The sequence below is a fragment of the Neovison vison genome, chromosome 1, assembly GCF_020171115.1.
Source record: "Neovison vison isolate M4711 chromosome 1, ASM_NN_V1, whole genome shotgun sequence".
Taxonomy (NCBI): Eukaryota; Metazoa; Chordata; class Mammalia; order Carnivora; family Mustelidae; genus Neogale; species Neogale vison.
The window spans coordinates 199,481,228-199,500,119 of record NC_058091.1 but is presented as its reverse complement, the minus strand read 5'-3'; the positions used below and the strand labels follow the sequence as shown (position 1 = coordinate 199,500,119).

Here is an 18,892-nt window from a genome sequence, read left to right as displayed (position 1 = left end):
CCTCCTCCTCCTCCTCCTCCTCCTCCGCCTTCTCCGCCTCCGCCGCCGCCGCCGCCGCCCTCGCCGGCTTCCTCTATGTCGGCTCAGCCGGCGCGCAGCGTGTAGCCGGAGCGGCCGGCGGGCGGGCGGGCGCCCGGCGCGGGTGAGCGAGTGTGTGTGAGAGTGTGTGTGTGCGCGGGGGTGCGGGCGAGGCGGAGGGCGAGTGTGTGCGCGCGCCGTGGCCCATGCCCGCCGCCCCCGGCGCTGCGCCCCGCGCCGCTCCCGGCTGCCGCCTGTGCCATTTCTGATTTTGCAACTTGGGGAAGAAGAAAAAAGCGAGAGAAGGGAGCTTGCTCGGTGGGGGGGGGGGGGGAGGGGGGGGAAGGAGAGCGTGGCCCCCCCAGGATCCGAGAGCGGGGGGAGCGGGCGAGGGGAGCAGGGGTGTTGGGGGGGGAGCCAGAGAGCCTGGGGGGGCTGCAAAAAGAGAGAAAGAAAACAGCAGGAACCACAACAAAACGCCAGCAGGGCGGGCGGGCGCGCAGCAGCAGCGGGGCGGCCGAGGCAGTAGCGGCGGCAGCGGCGGCGGCGGCGGAGGCAGCGGCCGGTGCCCGGCTCGGGCTCGGCTCCCGCGACCCCGGGGCGCCCGGCGGGCCCCCCGCCCCCTCCCCCTCCCCCCTTCCCCTTCCCCTTCCCCTCCCAGCGCGCTCGCGCGCCCCGCGGCCCTCGGCGAGCAGCTCGGCTCCCCCCAGCGCTCCCCGGGCCCAAAGATATGGCAATGGTAGTTAGCAGCTGGCGAGATCCGCAGGACGACGTGGCCGGGGGCAACCCCGGCGGCCCCAACCCCGCAGCGCAAGCGGCCCGCGGCGGCGGCGGCGGCGGCGGCGAGCAGCAGCAGCAGGCGGGCTCGGGTGCGCCGCACACGCCGCAGACCCCGGGCCAGCCCGGAGCGCCCGCCACCCCCGGCACGGCAGGGGACAAGGGCCAGGGCCCGCCCGGCTCGGGCCAGAGCCAGCAGCACATCGAGTGCGTGGTGTGCGGGGACAAGTCGAGCGGCAAGCACTACGGCCAATTCACCTGCGAGGGCTGCAAAAGTTTCTTCAAGAGGAGCGTCCGCAGGAACTTAACTTACACATGCCGTGCCAACAGGAACTGTCCCATCGACCAGCACCACCGCAACCAGTGCCAATACTGCCGCCTCAAGAAGTGCCTCAAAGTGGGCATGAGGCGGGAAGGTGAATATTTCTTCTCTGCTTCTTTCCCTGAGCTTCGCCCGCCTCCCCGACCCTCTTTCTTTCTCTCGCGGGGGTGGCTGCTGTATGGGGCTGGAGCTCCTGCGGTCCCGGCCCCGTCCCAGCTTCCCCTGTCCCCGCTGCCTTCCTCCCCCGGCGTCACCCCCCCCCCAACCAAGCTCGCTGCCGCTGCCTCCCCCTCCCGGCCTGCGCTCCTCTCCCTGGCTCCTCCACCCCTCCTGCTGCCTGCTCAGGATTGTGTCCCTGGGATCGTGAGCTGTGGCTTAAAATCCCTTACTTCCTCTGTCTTGGATGTGCTCGGTGTGTGTCTCTTTCCCGCGTGTGCGTGAGGATGCTTGGGGGCTGTGCTGGCATGAACTTGGGGAGGGGTGCTGATTTCCCCCAGAAAACTCTTCTGTGTTTTTCATTCCACTTTCCCCTCCACCTCTTCATACCCTTTATTTAAAATTGGGGAGGGCTGGAGTCTGGAGTACCCTGAACCATAGATTCATTGCTGCATCATCCTTTTGGAAGCTTAGCTTGGAAAAAGAGGAGTGAGATTTATTGCACTTGTAGGTCTAATTAGGGGGGAAGGGGGGCTTCTGGCCTGTTCACTGGTTCCCTCTCCTCTTCACCGAGCTGGGGCCGCCTCCTCCAGAGCTGTGGCCTTGTTTTCACCCCTCTACTTTGAAAGGAAAGTTTGTGACTGAACCGTCCTTTCATAGTTGTGTCATTTTTTTAAAAGCATGATACTCGTTTTATTTCTTCATCAAACTCCACCCTCTGCTTAAATACTGCATACAAATTACAATTTACAACGGCATTTACCGATCCTTCTGATTTGGCTATAATGCATAGACTGCAGCTGGCATGAGCTTCCACTTCATTTAATCCCTGTGTTGTATGGGTTTGGTTTCTTTTAACACAACTTTTGATGTTGTATTTAGATATGCTTCATGTTCATGTGGCAAGAGATGCAGCACTTTTCTTATAAATATATTTAGCCGTTTATAGTTAAAGTTTATCTCCTGACAATCATTAAAGATGTCTTATAGTCAAATTAGCGAACCAGTCAATTTTGCAGAATGCAGATTACTCCTTCTTGTAATTGACTTTAAAATTATATTTTATATGCCACAAGAAAAGAAATTGAATTCCTTCAGATCTCAAGGAGCAGGCAAATATGACGACTTCATTTCTAGCTCCAGGGAGATTTTTGTAGGCATCTGAAAAAAAAAAACCTGAATTGTGCTCTCATTTAATTGAAAAATAACTGCCAAGTTCAAAACTATAATTAGAAAAAAAAGTATTCTAGCTGTTATGTTTCAAGAGCTTAAATTGCATTGGGACTTGCATTAAAATTAGAATCAAAGCAAATTTAAGAAAATAGTGCACAACCTGAAATAAGACAGCTATGTGTACATGGACATATCTATATTAATTTGTTGGGGGGAGAGTTCAGTAGCCCTAACTTTTCCTAAAGTTGTCTTTGTTTACATGGCAATTTAAAACGCTGGCACTGTTGAAGTAAAACATACACATTAAAAAAAAAAAAAAACTTTGGTCAGCTTTAAGAACTCAAAGCATGCTTACGTTTTGCATTCAGATGGTTAATGAATCCAGTGTTTTTGCAGTTGCAAGCTCGTGCATTCACTGGGTAAAAGCTGGCTGCAGGTTGCAGTGGCACCTCACAGGACAGACATTAATTATATTTCCCACTTTTTTCAATAATGTTTGGCTACTGTAAGTTCTACTTTTTCTTGAAATTTTTCAATTTTCTGTTGCTTTTAACAGTGAACTTTGTGTGGGGCGAAGGGGAGGAGGGGGCAGGGGAGGGGTGCAGGATACTTGTTTTCTATTCAAAAGTTGTAAATGGTTATGTAACTTGTATCTATTTTAAGGATAATTCTATAGCATTTTGAGAGAATATGGAAACATTTTGAGCAAAACACTGCTTGCTCGCAAATGAAGAGGCTCTAGGCGTATGCCTAGAACCACAACCTTCCTCTGATTTCGCCTGTTCTTTTTTGTTTGTTTCTGTTTTACTCTGATTTGTTTCCTTCTGGAGGGGTGAGTGGGATTTCATTAACCGGTGTGTTACACCTTGGTGGTGGAGGGGTTGGGTGGCACTTTCTTGGCCATGCCGGGCTGGGGGCCCTGAGATCAGGCCTAGTTCTGGCAGGGCTAGGGTGGCCAGGGGCGCAGGCGATGGCTGGGCATATTGAGCCGCGGAGCTGGAGGCCCTCACCCCTGATTTCCTCCCGGTGTGGGCTGTGAGTGAGAGCGAGCGCGAGAGAAGATGCGCCGGGCGTGTGTGGCTGTAGGAAGAGGCTCCGCATTGTGTCGGGTGCGCTGCGTCGCGCCGATGTTCGCAAGCCCTCTGGATGCACATTGCCTCTTTTCTCTCTTTCTTTTTGTCAGCGGTTCAGCGAGGAAGAATGCCTCCAACCCAACCCAATCCAGGCCAGTACGCACTCACCAACGGGGACCCCCTCAACGGCCACTGCTACCTGTCCGGCTACATCTCGCTGCTGCTGCGCGCGGAACCCTACCCCACGTCGCGCTACGGCAGCCAATGCATGCAGCCCAACAACATCATGGGCATCGAGAACATCTGCGAGCTGGCCGCGCGCCTGCTCTTCAGCGCCGTCGAGTGGGCCCGAAACATCCCCTTCTTCCCGGATCTGCAGATCACCGACCAAGTGTCCCTCCTGCGCCTCACCTGGAGCGAGCTGTTCGTGCTCAACGCGGCCCAGTGCTCCATGCCGCTGCACGTGGCGCCGCTGCTGGCCGCCGCCGGCCTGCACGCCTCGCCCATGTCCGCCGACCGCGTCGTGGCCTTCATGGACCACATCCGCATCTTCCAGGAGCAGGTGGAGAAGCTCAAGGCGCTGCACGTCGACTCGGCCGAGTACAGCTGCCTCAAAGCCATCGTGCTGTTCACGTCAGGTGAGGCTGTGGTCGCCGGGAGGGCAGGCAGCGCCGGGGACGACTGCAGGCCGCGCTCCGCCCGGCCCGGCCTCCTACGCCGCGTCGCCGCGCGGGCCCCGCGGGCCCGAGCCCGACCTGCGGCCTGGCGGGGACTTGCGGCCCCAGCGCCCGGACACGGCCCGAGGCGCCGCTGCCATCTTGGGAGCGCGGCGGTGCGGGAGCCGAGGCGGCTGGGAGGCGGGCGGCGGGCGGCCCGGCCTGGGGGCCCGGACCCCCACGCGGGGCGGCGGCGGCGGCGGCGGCGGCGGGTGCGCGTCTTGTGTGTGTGCAGGGGTTGGGGGGGCGTGGGGACGGTCTGGCTGCGCGTGTGTGCGGTGTGCATGTGTGTGCGTGTGGTGTGCGCCAGCGTTTAGTGTTTCTGGGGGAGGAGAGGGAAGGAAGAGAACGTGGGAATGTGGCTTTCTCCTCTGTGTGGCACGCTCCCTGGATGTGTTTCCCGACACAGAGAGACACACACAGAGGTGGAAAGAGAAGAATACGCGCAAATAAATCATAAATAATCCCGCTTTATTGCTGCCTGATTTTCCCTTATCGGAAACCATTCATGTTTGCAGTTGCTGAGGTTATTGAGGGTCGTAAAAAACGGATTCAGTCTAAACAAGAAAGATAAAAAACAAAAGGAATACTGTAGAACCCGCAAGTATGGGAGGATTCCCGCCCAGAGATAAATCGCCTATCCACGCAAAACACACGAACATTGGAAATTTAACAGAGTGCCTTAAAAATATCAAATTAAATGTAGGTGGTGGTAACATGCATGTTAACAATTTCTCTTATGATAGATGGTTCAAATTAACTTCCAGGAAAGTGCATTAACGTTGCCTTTGAAGGCTCTAGTCAGAGCCTCTGAGAACAGTGCCCGCTTTTTATTATTGTAACCTGCAAGAGGGAAACATATAAACACCCGGGACAGCAGGTAATGGGGGGAAATATAAACAAAGCCAGAAAGGAGGCTGGTGGAGGAACAGAGCTGCTCAGATTGGGTCCCGGGGCCTTGCCCACTGTGAGTAGGGTTAGCTGCAGTTTTACTCCCATTATTGGCACTATTGTTTTTAATTCCTCCATTCAGAGAACAAATAAACCATCCTAATAAATCTATCCTAGAGCCAGGACCTCCAAAGGCCAAATTAAAACCATTCCCGAGCAGAGATGGCAAAACCCTTTTCCCAAGGCCTTGTTGAACAGTAAGCAATGGTATAATCTATCAATATTTCCTGGCTTTCGTGCGTGAAGAATCGTATTTACATTGTATTAAAATGACTCTTAAATTTGCACAATATTGTAATGTAGCAAATGTAGTATTAATATCGATCTGAACAGCAGATAATTTATTTAGACAAGAGCATCTCATTTGTATGCAGGGTGGCCAGAGCCGTGGACTTGGACTGCCCCCCTTTTACTTTCAGTGCAAATGCAGGTCTGCTCGTGGGAGAGGGAGTTATTCTTTGCAAGAGGATAAAGTGCAAACCTTAAAACAAATGGAAGATTTATTGAATAGCCTCCTCAGTGTTTGAATGCATTTTATCTTAATAAGTCTTCTTGATGGAAACGTGTTTTTCAAAAGTGACAAAGAGCCTGGGAAGCAGCGACCGGGCTGCTTTCGCTCTGGCAGGCCTGGGGCCTGGCTGGCTCTCGACTACCCGGCTCTTTAGCCAAATTAATCAGGAAGCAAGCCAGTGTCGGGGAAGCTGGGGTTTTAAAATCTCATCCAGTGAGGTGTCTTGAAGCAGAAATGTGACTTGGAGCTGGACAGAGGTCTTCTCAGGAAAGGTCTTTCCTCCCTTTCCCATGTCCCCTACTTAGGTTCTTTGAACTCCCTTGACTTTTCTGATCTCCTGCCCTTTCCCAGAGAGAGGCATGGGCTGTGCTGGCCACAGGGAAGATGGTGGAATTATTCATGCCTTTCTTTCAACTTTCCATCCTAAAACATCCCCGTGAAAAGTGTTCCTTTTTAAAAAGTTTTCCCGGAGAAGTTTCCCAACTACATCTTCAAGGTGCAGGGGAGGCTGAGAAGTGAACAATAACATTATTTTGTTAGAAAATTGCAAACAGAATATCTGAAAATGGAAATGGAGCTGTCAGTAGTAATTCACCCCCCTTCTCCATACAACACATTTCCACTTTTGACTAAACTTGTTTTGATTGCTAGCCAGAAGGGAATTCATGGGAAGCCTTCTCAAAGTCATCCAACTTTTAAGCAAACTTTGAATGATGGAAAAGACAGTTTTAGACATATTGTCCAACGAGGTTTGCTCCGGCTAAGTATTTGAAGCTGGCACGGGGGTTCCCTGCGGTGGTTTTCACATTTGGCCTCCGGATGGTATGCTTAATCCTTAATATTCTGGAAAGCATCCAAGGACTAGGTCATGACCTGAACTTACTTTTTTAAAAAATTCATTAATTCATACACCTAAATATTCCCTCAAATAAATGGGACCTCCTCTGAAAGGAGCCATCTAGTTAACATAAATACAATAAATCCATTTTCAGCACAATAATAACTTTGATTTCTAGTTATGGCAGCTGATTACATCTATATTTCCTGAACACTAAACTCTTTTGAATGCACACCATGAAATACATTCTCTGCACTACAAAGGCTAAGCCGGGAGGGCCTGAGCCGTAATGGTTATTTATTTACATAATTTCTTTTCCATATACTATAGAAGAAATATTGAAGGTTCCCGCATTGACACTACCACATAAAAAGTGAGGCATGAATTCTGTATATTCTCCCTCCTTTTCTGATCTCGGGTATATCTCATGGAATGTAAATATGTACTTCATTACACCCCCTGCTCACCTCGCTTTGCTGCCACAGTCACCCAATCGATCTGAGAGCTCATACTCTCTGTCCATAGTTGGGGGACTCCTGTTGCAGGAATATCCAGAGTGGGGATGGATATCTAGAGTGGGAATCCAGACCTGAAGTGGGACTCCTGCTGGAGGGAGGCCACAGAGCTGTCCGGCTGGCACCTGGCAGCCAGGCCCCGCTACAGGCATTCTGCCTTCAAAGGAGGAAAGAAATCCAAGCAGCCAGCCCAGGGCCCAGGCAAGCCCTTCCCGGGCTTCTCTCCCTTGGACTGGCCTAGCTGGGAGAAGGGTAGTGTCGTTGCACTCCGGGGGCCCTAATTGTGCATATCAGATAAATATTTTACAGACCTGAGGGGATGCCATATGGGTCTTTAAAAAAATCTGCTGGGGTATCAGTGGGTCCTTTTCATACTACATTGTCTGAGGCTGAAAGGGATCCTGTGCCATAATGGGCAGATAATGCATGTAAAGCAAGATATATGTAAATATGAGTGTGCGTGGTGGCCAGTCAGCAGGGCCAGGTTAGCAAGTAAGGCCAAGGGCAGACCTCAGCTTCCCCTCCCCTGAGTAGTGGAGCCCTAAAGTGCCCCTGCCTCGCCCTGCTAGCCATAAAATCTCACTGGCTTCCCAGGTCAGGCCAGTGTGGATGCACCCGGGTGGCTGGCGGGAGTAATTAGACATCTGAGAGGAACGCATTCTGGATCCAGGGTCAAAGGAGACCCCCCCCCCTTAGAAGTCCTTGAATTAGCACTAGTTTTATTTGTATTTTTGCTCAAGGCCATTGCCTTGTAGATGAAGGTGTTAGAGTGCTTTGTAAATCCCAGTTCTTGAAATACAAAGACATAAAGCTCAGAAACTCAGCAGACACGGGTTTCACTTTGAATCATTTGGTAGGACTTCTTGGGGTCACACTTGCCCACTCACAATTATATAATGTCCTTTCGGGGGCATGCGCCATGCATGAATTTCTCCCCAGATCTATATATTAGCGAACTCTGCCTTTGATCTCTAGTCAACCTCCTGACTGGCTAAGGGCTCCTCTGTGATCTTTCTGTTTTTTAAATATTTATTATTAATATAAGAAATAACATGGGTGTTTGAACTAAGAGAGGAAGCTTTCACTTCATTCTTCTGATTCCACCTTCTCTTCCATTTCTTTGCCTTTAGTTAGTTTATATAGTATAAACTACTGTCTTGAAATATTTTTAGGAGACCATGAAGAGCCTTGGTTGATATGAGATAAACACACAGGTTTTAAGATGCTGTCATTGTGTGTAAGTGCCTTTTTCCCCCTTGGCCCTCTGACAGGAAGCCTATCTCCCCAATTCCCCCCCTCAACTCCCCACCTCCCAGTTTGGAAGCAGCAACAGCAGCTGCCTCCACCCCAGCTTTGTGTCTGGTCGTTGAAGATGTCTCCTTTCCACAGCCTGGAGTAACTGAGCCATATTCCTTCTGATTATTATACAGCTTACAGAGATGTGACCAATTTTCAATTACTTGATCTAAAGCACAGATAGAAGTGTACACCCTCACCGAGGCTTGCTACAGAGTTCTTGGTCGCATAGATAGCGGATCTCAAATCCTGTATTGCTAAAGCATGGGCTCGATCTGAGTCCACGCACTGCCAGCCCATGATTCCTTACCCCTCCCAGGTGTTTATTCACTAGACAGTCTAGGTTCTCCTTGAAGATTTTGGTTGGGGTCATTTGGGTTTGAGAGGGAGGACTCCAAGCAGCCTGTAAAAACTGCCCCCAAGCTACGTATTTCTTCAGGGCTTCTGAACACCCCAAAATCAGGGGCAAAAGGGGCAAAAGTCCTCCCTTTAATGAGCACAGCGGAACGATGCTCCCCTCCAGGCGGAGGACAGGTTGCTCCGCACGGCAAACATGGCTCCAACATCGTACATGATTTAATCCAAAGGTGAAAGAGGAAAAAACAAAGGGACTGGAGAGGTTGCTGCCTCTCTGCCCGTGTGTGCTTCCGTCTCCTGCTCCCCGAGGCTTGGTGGGGGTGTGATTTATTTTTGTTGGTGTTGGGGGCAGAGAGGAGGGAATGGTGAAGAAGGAATGGGGAGGTAAAGAGAAGAGGATTTTTTCCCCTTTTCCCTTCGATTTCCTGTCTTCCCTCTTATCAACTTAAAAACATCTCTGAGGGTTTGTTTGTGCCTTTGCTGGTCACTAACCTGTGCGTCCCCTCCCCTCTTCTGCCCTTCTCGTGGCCGCACGGGCAGATGCCTGCGGCCTGTCGGACGCCGCCCACATCGAGAGCCTGCAGGAGAAGTCTCAGTGCGCGCTGGAGGAGTACGTGCGGAGCCAGTACCCGAACCAGCCCAGCCGCTTCGGCAAACTCCTACTGCGACTGCCCTCCCTGCGCACCGTGTCCTCCTCCGTCATCGAGCAGCTCTTCTTCGTTCGTTTGGTAGGTAAAACCCCCATCGAAACTCTCATCCGGGATATGTTACTGTCTGGGAGCAGCTTCAACTGGCCTTACATGTCCATCCAGTGCTCCTAGACCTTGGGCGCTCCCCACCTGCCCCCGCCCTCCTAGAGACTCACTGGACCGGCGGGGGCCCTGGACTCCAAAGCTGCGGGGACATCAGGCGGCTGTTGCAGGGTGCAGCCAGGCACGGGGGAGGTGGGCCGGGCCGACAGGAGCAGCCCACCCTGCAGAAATGCAACCCGAGCTGCAAACCAGGAGAAAAAGAGACTCTCTTTAGGATCAGATCTGTGAACATGTTGGAAAGGAAAGAAAAAGGACCTTGTGTCTGGTGAGAAAAGGAAAAAAAAAAATTGGAAGAGAGGACCATGAAAGTTTTAATAAAACAGAAGGAGACTAATGGACCTTCCAGGATTTATTGTGGACGGATGTGGATATATTCTGTACAGAAAACAACACATGGAAGTGGACTGAATTCTATGTAGAAACACACACACGCCCCAAACATTGTTATTCATTTTGTAAAATACTAGTCTTTATTTTCATTTTTTTGTAAAATTTAAACATCGTATGCACATAAAAAAGGAAACAAGAATTAGGGGAAAATAACATTTTCCAAATAATTATAAAAAAATTGTCCTGTGTCTATGTATCTATATCTGTTTTGTATTTTTTTCTGGTTCCAAACCAGATTTCCTGTGATTCTATACTAATAATTTTTGATATAACCCTTTGCTTCTTATAATGAGTGCGATATATGTTGTCGAGGCTGTTCTTCAAGAATTAAAATTGAAGTGAAAATTTAAACAAAAAATAAAAGAATTTAGCAAAACCCACGTGTCTGGTTACTTGACAGATGTCTTAAGTGCAAGAGAACCCGTCAATTAATTTCCACTCCAATTATTATTAGAATGGGAAGGTGAAGGTGGAAACTTTTAAGGTCCATTATTAAGCGGTCTAGGTTTATTTCCTAAAACCAAGCCACTGCCTTGGTTTTGTAAATGCGAAGGGTCAGGTTCTGTGTGGGCTGGGGTGGGCAGGGAGAGGACAGGGCCTCTTGGGCGTTCCCAGCAGCTCTTATGAGCTTGTGGATGGTTGGTGCCCTGCACGGATGGACATAAGCGGGGACTGGGGTAGGCTTGGTTGCAAGTGGGGCTGGGTCTGGGGACCACCTGCTTCATTGACTGCAGGTGGGAACTTGCCTGACTGGCAAGGCTGCAGAGAGGTGTGGAGAGCTGATGTGGGGGTCAAGGGCAGGGGAGGGCTGCTCGGAAGTCTCTTGGCCTATAAGTGGACTTTAGACCTCTCCCCTGCTCTGCGAGAGAGTTAGGACCTCAACGCTGTCAAATCTACTTTTACTCCCCTTTATGGTCCACTGCAGAGTTGGCTAGGGTTTATGCTTCCCTCCTGACCCTGTGGCAGGGTTCCCTGGAGGGCTCTGGAGCTCAGCTGGGTGAAGGGAACCCACCCCCCAACCCCACCACACCCCCATGGCACTTATGGGCGTGGACCCGGAACTTGGGAGTAGGTGAGCAAGGCTAGAGCAGGTTCTTTCCAGGAGCGGGGTTTGGGTTCTCGTGGCCCTTCCAGGGCAGAAACCTGCTGCTGAGGCCTCGCTTTGGGTGTGCATTGGGGGCTGCTCTCTGTTACAGCTTTTGGAGCATGAATGCTTTATAGAATTCTAGTCAGCAGTGTGAGAACACATACTACCAAGGGAGTTTTTTCCTAATGTATTAATAAAGCCAGATCTTTTGAAATAACACCTCTTACCACTTCCCCCACTCCTCATCCCCAAACAGGCCTTGGATGAGGCAAGAGCTTCACTTTCAGATGTCATTGACGAAGTTTTGCTTTCATTTGCTGTCGGGAAATCTCCAAGTTCCCCCACTCCTTTAAAAACGTATTAACAAGCTCCACGCCGCCTCAGGTTTTAATGTTCTAGGTGCAGTGCACTGAGGGGGCAATGCCACGCTCTCTGTGGAGAAACCCCCGCAGATCCACCTGCCACCGGCCTGAGCCTTGGGGAGGTGCGTGGTGCGTGGGGCACTGCGGGGACTTCCTGCCTTCACCTGGGTCCCATCCCACCCTGGGCCTTACCCTTTCCACTACACCCAGGAGCAATGTCTTTGGGCCTAAGCTGACTTCCCTGTAGAGTGAGCGCCCAAGGCCCGAAGGACAAGGGAAGAGTTCATATTTAACTCCTGACCACCTCCCAGAAAGTCTTGGAGAGCCCTCTAGGTATGCTGGATCAGGGAATGTGTGGTTTGGGGTGGGGTAGGCTACAGCCAGGCGCTGAGGGGGAGGGGAGAAGAGCTGCCTCCAAGTGCTCACTCATCTTTGCTGTCTTTCTTGAAATGAGATGTAAATATATTCATTACAGTGTGATCCCTCTGATGAAAATAGATAAACATTTTTGTAGGTCGGAAACGTATTTTTCAATTAATTTCAATATGGAGGCCCAAGCACAAGGTGCCCAGTGTGGGGACCCTTCCAGAAGCCAAGACCTGGGATGTATGAGGCACTTGCTCCTGGGTCAGGAGGTGACAGTGGTTACTTGTCTCTTGCGGGACTGGGCCGGGGGCATTGCCCATGGCCTGAGGAACCCTGCGACCTTTCTAAGCCTGGGCCTAAGCCCGGAGCCGGCCAGCACAACGTAGGGAGAAGAGCAGGACTTCCTTCTGTATGGCTTCACGGACTCCCTTGCAGGCTCCATGAGAGAACCAGGAGACCCTGAACTGAGCGGAACAGAGAGGGAGAAGGGGCTACGCTCCCATGCTCAGAGGACTTGGCTGGGGGCTGCAGGCACTGGGTTTTTCCTGTGCTGTGTCCTTGGTAGCATTACATTCACTCGTCTTCGGAGGTCTCTGTGGGTCTCAAGCAGGGGGACAGAGGCTCCCCAGAGAACTCAGTGGTTCTGTGGGTGCTCCCACAGGGCGAGACAGGCTGCCTGAGTTTGGTGGCTCTTCCCTCTCAGAGTGAGAGGTCGGACCCACAAATCTGCTCTATCAGCAGCTTTCCGAGCCGAGACTGCAGTACAAAAGCCACGGGTTAAGCCTTCCATCAGCCCAGAAGGGCCCCCTCTGCTCCCTGAGCATTCTCAAGGCTCCCTGGCTAGCCCGACCCGTGTCCTCCGCCCAGGAGCTAAGGGCCAGAGCTGTCCCAAGGCCTCCTTGCTGTGCAGAAGGGCAGCCCCAGTAGTGGCCAGGCTGCCCCCGCTCAGTGCCCTGCCTCCCCTCGGACCCTGGAAGCCACTGGACAGAAGGCAACACGGAATGGGTGGAAGCCTCCTCTGCCTGGTGGCCGCCCAGGGGCCCCTGAGCAATGAGCCCGCTTTAGAGCCAAGCACCAGGGGGAGCCGTGGAACTCGGGTGTGAGGCTGCCGCCAGATGTGGGCTCCACGGTCACCTTAGGGTGTGCAGCCCCGCCTTGGCCTGCAGAGGCATAGCAGCCCTAAGGAGTTGGGAGAACAGGATTGGGCTAACTGGGTGGGATAGAACTGACAGGTCCCCAAGGCCAGAGGAAATACACCATAACTGTTGGAGAGCGGCCCACACAAGGTGACTTCCCTCTCAAAATTACCTGTGACATATGAAAGTCAACGCTCCCCTTTCTAACCCAAAGACTTGCTGGGCGACTGAGAACTTTAAGGGCTTTGAAGTCAGTTTAAACTACTTTAGCCACAAGCTTTTCTGAAAACATCAAAAAAGCCATCTTAGGACGCACTCTCCTCTGGGAATTTCTAGGGCACGACTGCGCTTCATCCGCAGCCTGGGGACAAAGAGTGGCCTGAGGGAGTTAAAATGTGGCCTCTGCCTTCACGCGCACACCCCAAACAGCGACCAGGCCTGGGGGAAGCCCGGGGGGCTGGGGATGGGCGTGCCTCCTGGCCCCCAGAACAGCCTTGGACTTCCGGGACTCTACCCCCTGACGCTGGTTCAGGCTCGAGGTCTCTCCGGCAGCCGCCAAGGGCCTGGGTGAGCTTCCGGAGGCCCCATTGCCCAGCCTGGAGGTCAGCGACGCTAGGGATATGGAGCCTCCTTCCATCCAAGCCCACCTGAGCTCCTCTGCTTAGTGCAAAAAGTTTATTTTTTTAAAAAATCCTCCTCCCCAGCTTATAGGCAGTCCTTACATCTCCTGGGGTGTGGGAATCCCCTTCCATAAACTGCTGGATTCTCCAGAACAAATCACCTGAATGTCTCTTCAAATGGAAAACCATGAAGGAGAGTGGGGAGGGTAGGCAGGGAGACACAAGTGGAAACTAATAAAACTCTTGTTAGAGGGCCTGCTCGGGATCCGCGGCGTCACCGGGCCTTTTACTTGGAAAGCCAAAGAGTTGTATTCCTAAATGAGTTAAAGACCCATTTACCTCTGTCGTGTTCTATTCATCAGGCCACAAGTTGAGAGTTCCTAACATGAAACTATTTGTTTGCTTACACAACCAGCTGGGCGCAATTTCACGTCTGAGATATCTATCTGAAAGCGCCTCTCATTTATTATCTCTCCTTGTCAGCGAATCCATTTTCCAGCTCCCCCTCCCCCCCTTTGGGGTTTATTTATTTATTTTTGGTGGGACTTCTTTGCCTGGGAGGACCTGGGTCTAGAATGCTCCCCAGGGAGCAGCCGGTCCCTGCGGGGGTTTCTGCGGGGCGCAGGGCGCAGGGACCAAGGGGCAGCAGTAGCGCGCTGGCGGGCACCGCTGACCCCCCGCGGGCGGGCGGAAAGGGCCAGGGCGAGGGGTGCTCAGCGGGTGGGCCCGGCGGGACACAGCGAAGCTGCCTTTCTCTCTGGATGTCCTCCCTGCTAGCTCTCCCAGAGTAAGCCGCAACCACCTGTGCGAGGAAGGGGTGGGAGGAGGCCCGGGAGGGGAGTCCCGAAGCCTCTCTCCTAGATGGGGGCCCGAGATACGGATTTGAGAGATGCTTTTACAAAGCCTCACCTAATCCCATGGGGCCAATTTCTTCTCCCAGGCTGGGCCGGAGCGCGGAGTGAGTAACCAAGATGTAAATAGTTGTGTGATGGGTTGGGGGAGGGGGGCAGGGCATTTATTGTGTGTGCGGAGGGAAGAAGGCTGCACGTGGTTTCAATTTTGAAGCACAAAGAAATAACATGCAATGCAGAAAATAGGTTTATGAATGTAATTGAGAGGAAAGAAAACAATTAACACGGTGCAAGGTTGCACACTCGATTCTCCACCCCTCGCCTTCTCTTCTACCCCAATTTTGAGAAATCCGGGTCATGTGAATAGAGTGGGTCTAGGCAGTTGGATCCGGCTGACAAGGGAACCCCTGATGGAGATCACAGTGATGGGTGGATAATGGTGTCTATCCATCTCCTAGTCTGCTAAGGCCTCCTCCTAACCAAGCTGAAAGCGAGGGATCAAATCCCCAAGTCCATTGTATAAAAATCGGTAGTCATGGAGGTGGAAGGGAGAAGGGGTGTCTTGTGAGGAAGGGGAGAGGGAGAAGGAGAAGAGAGATAGCCAGGGATTTCTTTAAGACAGACCAGGCTGGGCTCTGCAAGCTATCCTATTGTGTTGATTTAGGAGGACATTTGCTGTATATAACGTTTAAGGCTGATAATATCATTGCGCAGCCAGATAAATAAAGCGTTGGCCCAACAGTGGGGTCAGCGATCGATCTCTGGGCTCAGAGGAAAAAGGAGAGAGACAGGATCGAGCACGAGGCTCTGTCTGTGTGCTTGTCAGTCGGCACGCAGGAGCCCGAGTGTGTGTGAGCGTCAGGGTGTGCGAGAGAGAACCAAGTCTTCAGCTGGCCAAGAGGCTCATTAGCATTCCTAACCCATGGACCTGCGCTGACAACTAACAGAGATATCCCGCTCACCACCAGGCCTCCTCTCCTTTTGTCTTCAGATCTGGAGGAGAAAAAGATTTCTCGGTGGAAGCTGGAGCCTGAACTTCCATGTGGTTGATGGAGATTCAGGGTATAAAGAGACTTTTCAGGATCTTGCCTGATCTTTCACTCTGCTTTTAAAAACTTCCCTCCTAAAGAAGGAAGTTGGTTGGTTTTTTTTTTGTTTTTTTTTTTTTGCTTTCTTCTCTTAAAGTGTAGTATGTTTGTTGAAACTCCAAGCTTAAATGAGAGAGAAAATTCTCTGAAAATATTTTGCCATTTCTCCTTGTTGACATGCAGAGAGGTGGATGTTTATGTGTTTGGCTCACACACACATGTAAAGCTGGTACTTTTAAAGATTTCTAGAACATAGCAACCAGGGGTGGTTTGAGATTTTTGTTTCTCTTCTTTTTTCTGCTTGGTTTTGTTTTTGTTATGACAAAATTCATTTGATTTTCTATCATAAGTGTTCTGTTTATTACTTCATCAGTCCGCTGTTGAAGTAAAGTACATCTTTCAAAATGAAATGGGGTCTAATTTTGTGTGAACTGTCAGAAATGAGCAATTTTAGAGGCCTCCGCTATTCTAAGAAACATTTAAGATTATCCTCATTTGTACAGTTTTAATCACCTTACACCTATTTTGGGAAAAGTGTCTTAGTTAAGTACCTCTCATAGGGATAAATACTTATCTACTGCTCTCCTAGATCCTGCGCCTTGAACTCCATCAAATGAGGCAGATAGTTTTACATCGGAGTGTACAAATTATCCCATGTTGACAGATGTTTGTCACTTAGTAACTTCTTTCCAAGTCCCCCCCTCCCCTAAGCCTTCTTTCTTGCTTGCTTTGTTGTTTTAAAATATGCATGTCTCTCACTGGAATGCCAGTCACGAGTGCAAACTTTGTGTCCAACCTCCCACATGAAATGATCCTTTTAGAGGGAACTCGATATGTCTCAATCTGCACTTCACTCAAAGCCTGTGGGTATGGGCCACTCACTCACTGGTCCTGGCTCCAAAATAACTCAGCAGAAACAAGTTTCCAACTAAAAATCCCCTCGAATGTCTCCCAGGGAAGAAATATAGCTCCTATAACTAAAGGAGGCAACGGCCAGAGGGGGAATGCAGCCGGCAGCCAAAAAAAAAAAGTAAGAGTTTTATTTATTTGCTGATTGAACTTGGGTTGTCACTCCCAGCAGGTTTATCCACACTGGAAGTGCTGGCGGTTTGTCCTGGTGTGTGCACCAGAGGGCGAGGTGGGCAAGAAAGAAGGGGAAGGGGAGAATGACACGGAACAGGGAGAATGAAAGAGGTGAGGACCGTTTGGGGAGACAGAAAATGATCTCTGTGGGACAATGTGAAGCACTTTCCGAGTGCTGGATTTGCGTACAGACCTGGAGCTGAGGGACACGGGAGGGGGGGAACCTCAGAGGACAGGAGGGGGTAATTAGAGTACACTCTTAAATGTGGGGTATCGTCAGGAAAAGGAGGACTCTGATTTCCCTAGAAAAATAATGTGACAGCAGGAAAATTATTAGCTGTGCTGCGTGTGGCGGTTTCGGTATGTGGGGGGTGGAATTATGAAGAGAGGCACGGGAGAGTAGGGAAGAAGTTCCAGGACTCAGAGCAGAAGTGCCTTGGAACCAGAAGCCCTCCACCCTCCTTGGCAAAAGTTGCCTAGTAGGTGTGGATGAGCAGCTTCTAGAAGACATCATCTTTACATCTTATTTTAAGTAGCTTCATCTATTTGAACTGATTCTGGCATTAGAGCCACTTATAGGAATAGGAAGATTCAGCTCACAGGATGAAGAGCACCTCCCAATCTCTTTGACCACCCCCCCTCCCACCCCAAAAGCTTCAAAACAGAAGGAGTACTCAGGCTGGGCAGCTCATTTCTATTAAAAAGGCAAAACTTTAGCACTGATGAAAAACAGATGAATTTTTTTCCTCCCTCTCTCTGAAACAGTTACTCTCTTTTACTGATGTGAAGTGACGTCAGCAAAGCCCGTCCTATCCCCTTGGAGAGAAGGGAGGGAGGAGGAGGAGGGAATGGAAGGAGGGAGCTGGGAGAAAGAGCTGGAGAAAAAGAGAAAGAGCGAGCGGAGAGAAGAGGGAAAGGGAGGGGGTGGGAAGGAGAAATTGAGAATGAATATTCTACACTTTTGGACCAAAATCCCACAAAGAGGGGGCAAAACCATGCTTTAGAAGCCTATAATTGATAGGACACCTTTCTCTACGCTCGCCCGATCTACATATTCTAACATATGGAAAGCTTGCAGGCCCTGTGCACTTATAGAAGCCCATAATGCATTAGCTCTCAGCAATATTTACAGCACCACTTTTAATACACACCAGATGGTTCGCGACTGTGCTGCCCCAGCCAGCTCACTCCTCGGTTTTACTCGGCGGCACTTTGTTGCAATTACGCTCCATGCTGAGACCAATTTTATTGGTGACCTATTTTTCATATTTGCAGCATTTTATGTTAAAAACCTCCTCTCTGGCCTTTTTGTAAAGGGCAGCATTCAGGAAGGGAGAGCTTAGGAGGACAGTGGAGCTGTCTAGGTGGATATTAATATTTATCATGATGTTCCATACCTCAGGTTTAAGTGAGTAAACCGGATAGACATAAATACTCTGGTCATTACGTTTGTTCACTCACCTCCTGTTTGTCAGACCCCCACGGACTGTCTACACGGCGCGCTTGCCTCAGAGTCAATACATCGGACCATAAATATTGTATTCCATTAATTATCACGCCACTGGCTCATCCTGGGCGCCGGCGTCCTCGAGCGACGCAGGGCAAATGAGGACGCTTCCCGAGCATATTTCTGGGCTGGGAACCCCGCTGAAATTTCCGCCGTGCCTGGGAATTCCTCGAGCCTGAGCGCCTGGCTCAACCCGGGCTGGGCCTGGGGCTGGCTTGCGGGGGAGGGGAGTGCGGCGGGCAAAGGCCCGACGCCGCCAGGAGCGCTCAGTACCTGTTATCTTGCGACGCAGAAGGCCACAGGGAGAATCCCATTTGGCACGCCAGGAAAGGCTTTCAACTTTATCTCCCGCCATGTAAATATCCCCGAGTGCCCGACTGAGGGACTTTGTTTTTGCACCGAACAATATAAATATCCTATTTGCTACAACGCAGGTGTGCTCTTCCTGCCCAAACTCTTCCCCCACCCCTCATTTATAGTAACTCTTTATACCCCCTTCCCCTGGTTAAAAAAAAAAAAAATCACAGATGTTTACTTTATTGATATAACCTATACCATGGTTAGGCTGAGAATAATATGCCTCAACTAACAGTCATTTAGCAAATAATAGAGGCGTTCTGGATGCTTTCCAACGTTACACATGTACTTGGTCATAAAATGATACGTGAAAAAATTAACATCTGCTTTCCTAAAATAAAGTGTGCCAAGTAGCGTTTTATGAATGCTTCCCTCATTTTAAAAAGAAATATGGAGAGATAAACTGGCACCCAGATGTATAGCATATTTATAATGGTTTTAGGATTTAAAGGTAGCTATTCATTGCACAAACCATTTGAAAACTGACGGTTTAAAAGCTACTTAACCCCAGACATCTTCGAATCCTGAAG

General features: G+C 50.7%; 1 protein-coding gene across 1 annotated transcript; it reads left to right on the top strand.

Moving 5' to 3' along the window:
• Positions 1 to 598: 598 nt before the first annotated feature.
• On the top strand, positions 599 to 10,281 carry NR2F1 (nuclear receptor subfamily 2 group F member 1). Its single transcript, XM_044265591.1, has 3 exons — positions 599 to 1,211; positions 3,630 to 4,157; positions 9,244 to 10,281. Exons 1-3 carry the CDS (start codon positions 749 to 751, stop codon positions 9,522 to 9,524), a joined length of 1,272 nt encoding a protein of 423 aa, XP_044121526.1. The 5' UTR covers positions 599 to 748; the 3' UTR covers positions 9,525 to 10,281.
• The last annotated feature ends 8,611 nt before the right edge of the window (positions 10,282 to 18,892 follow it).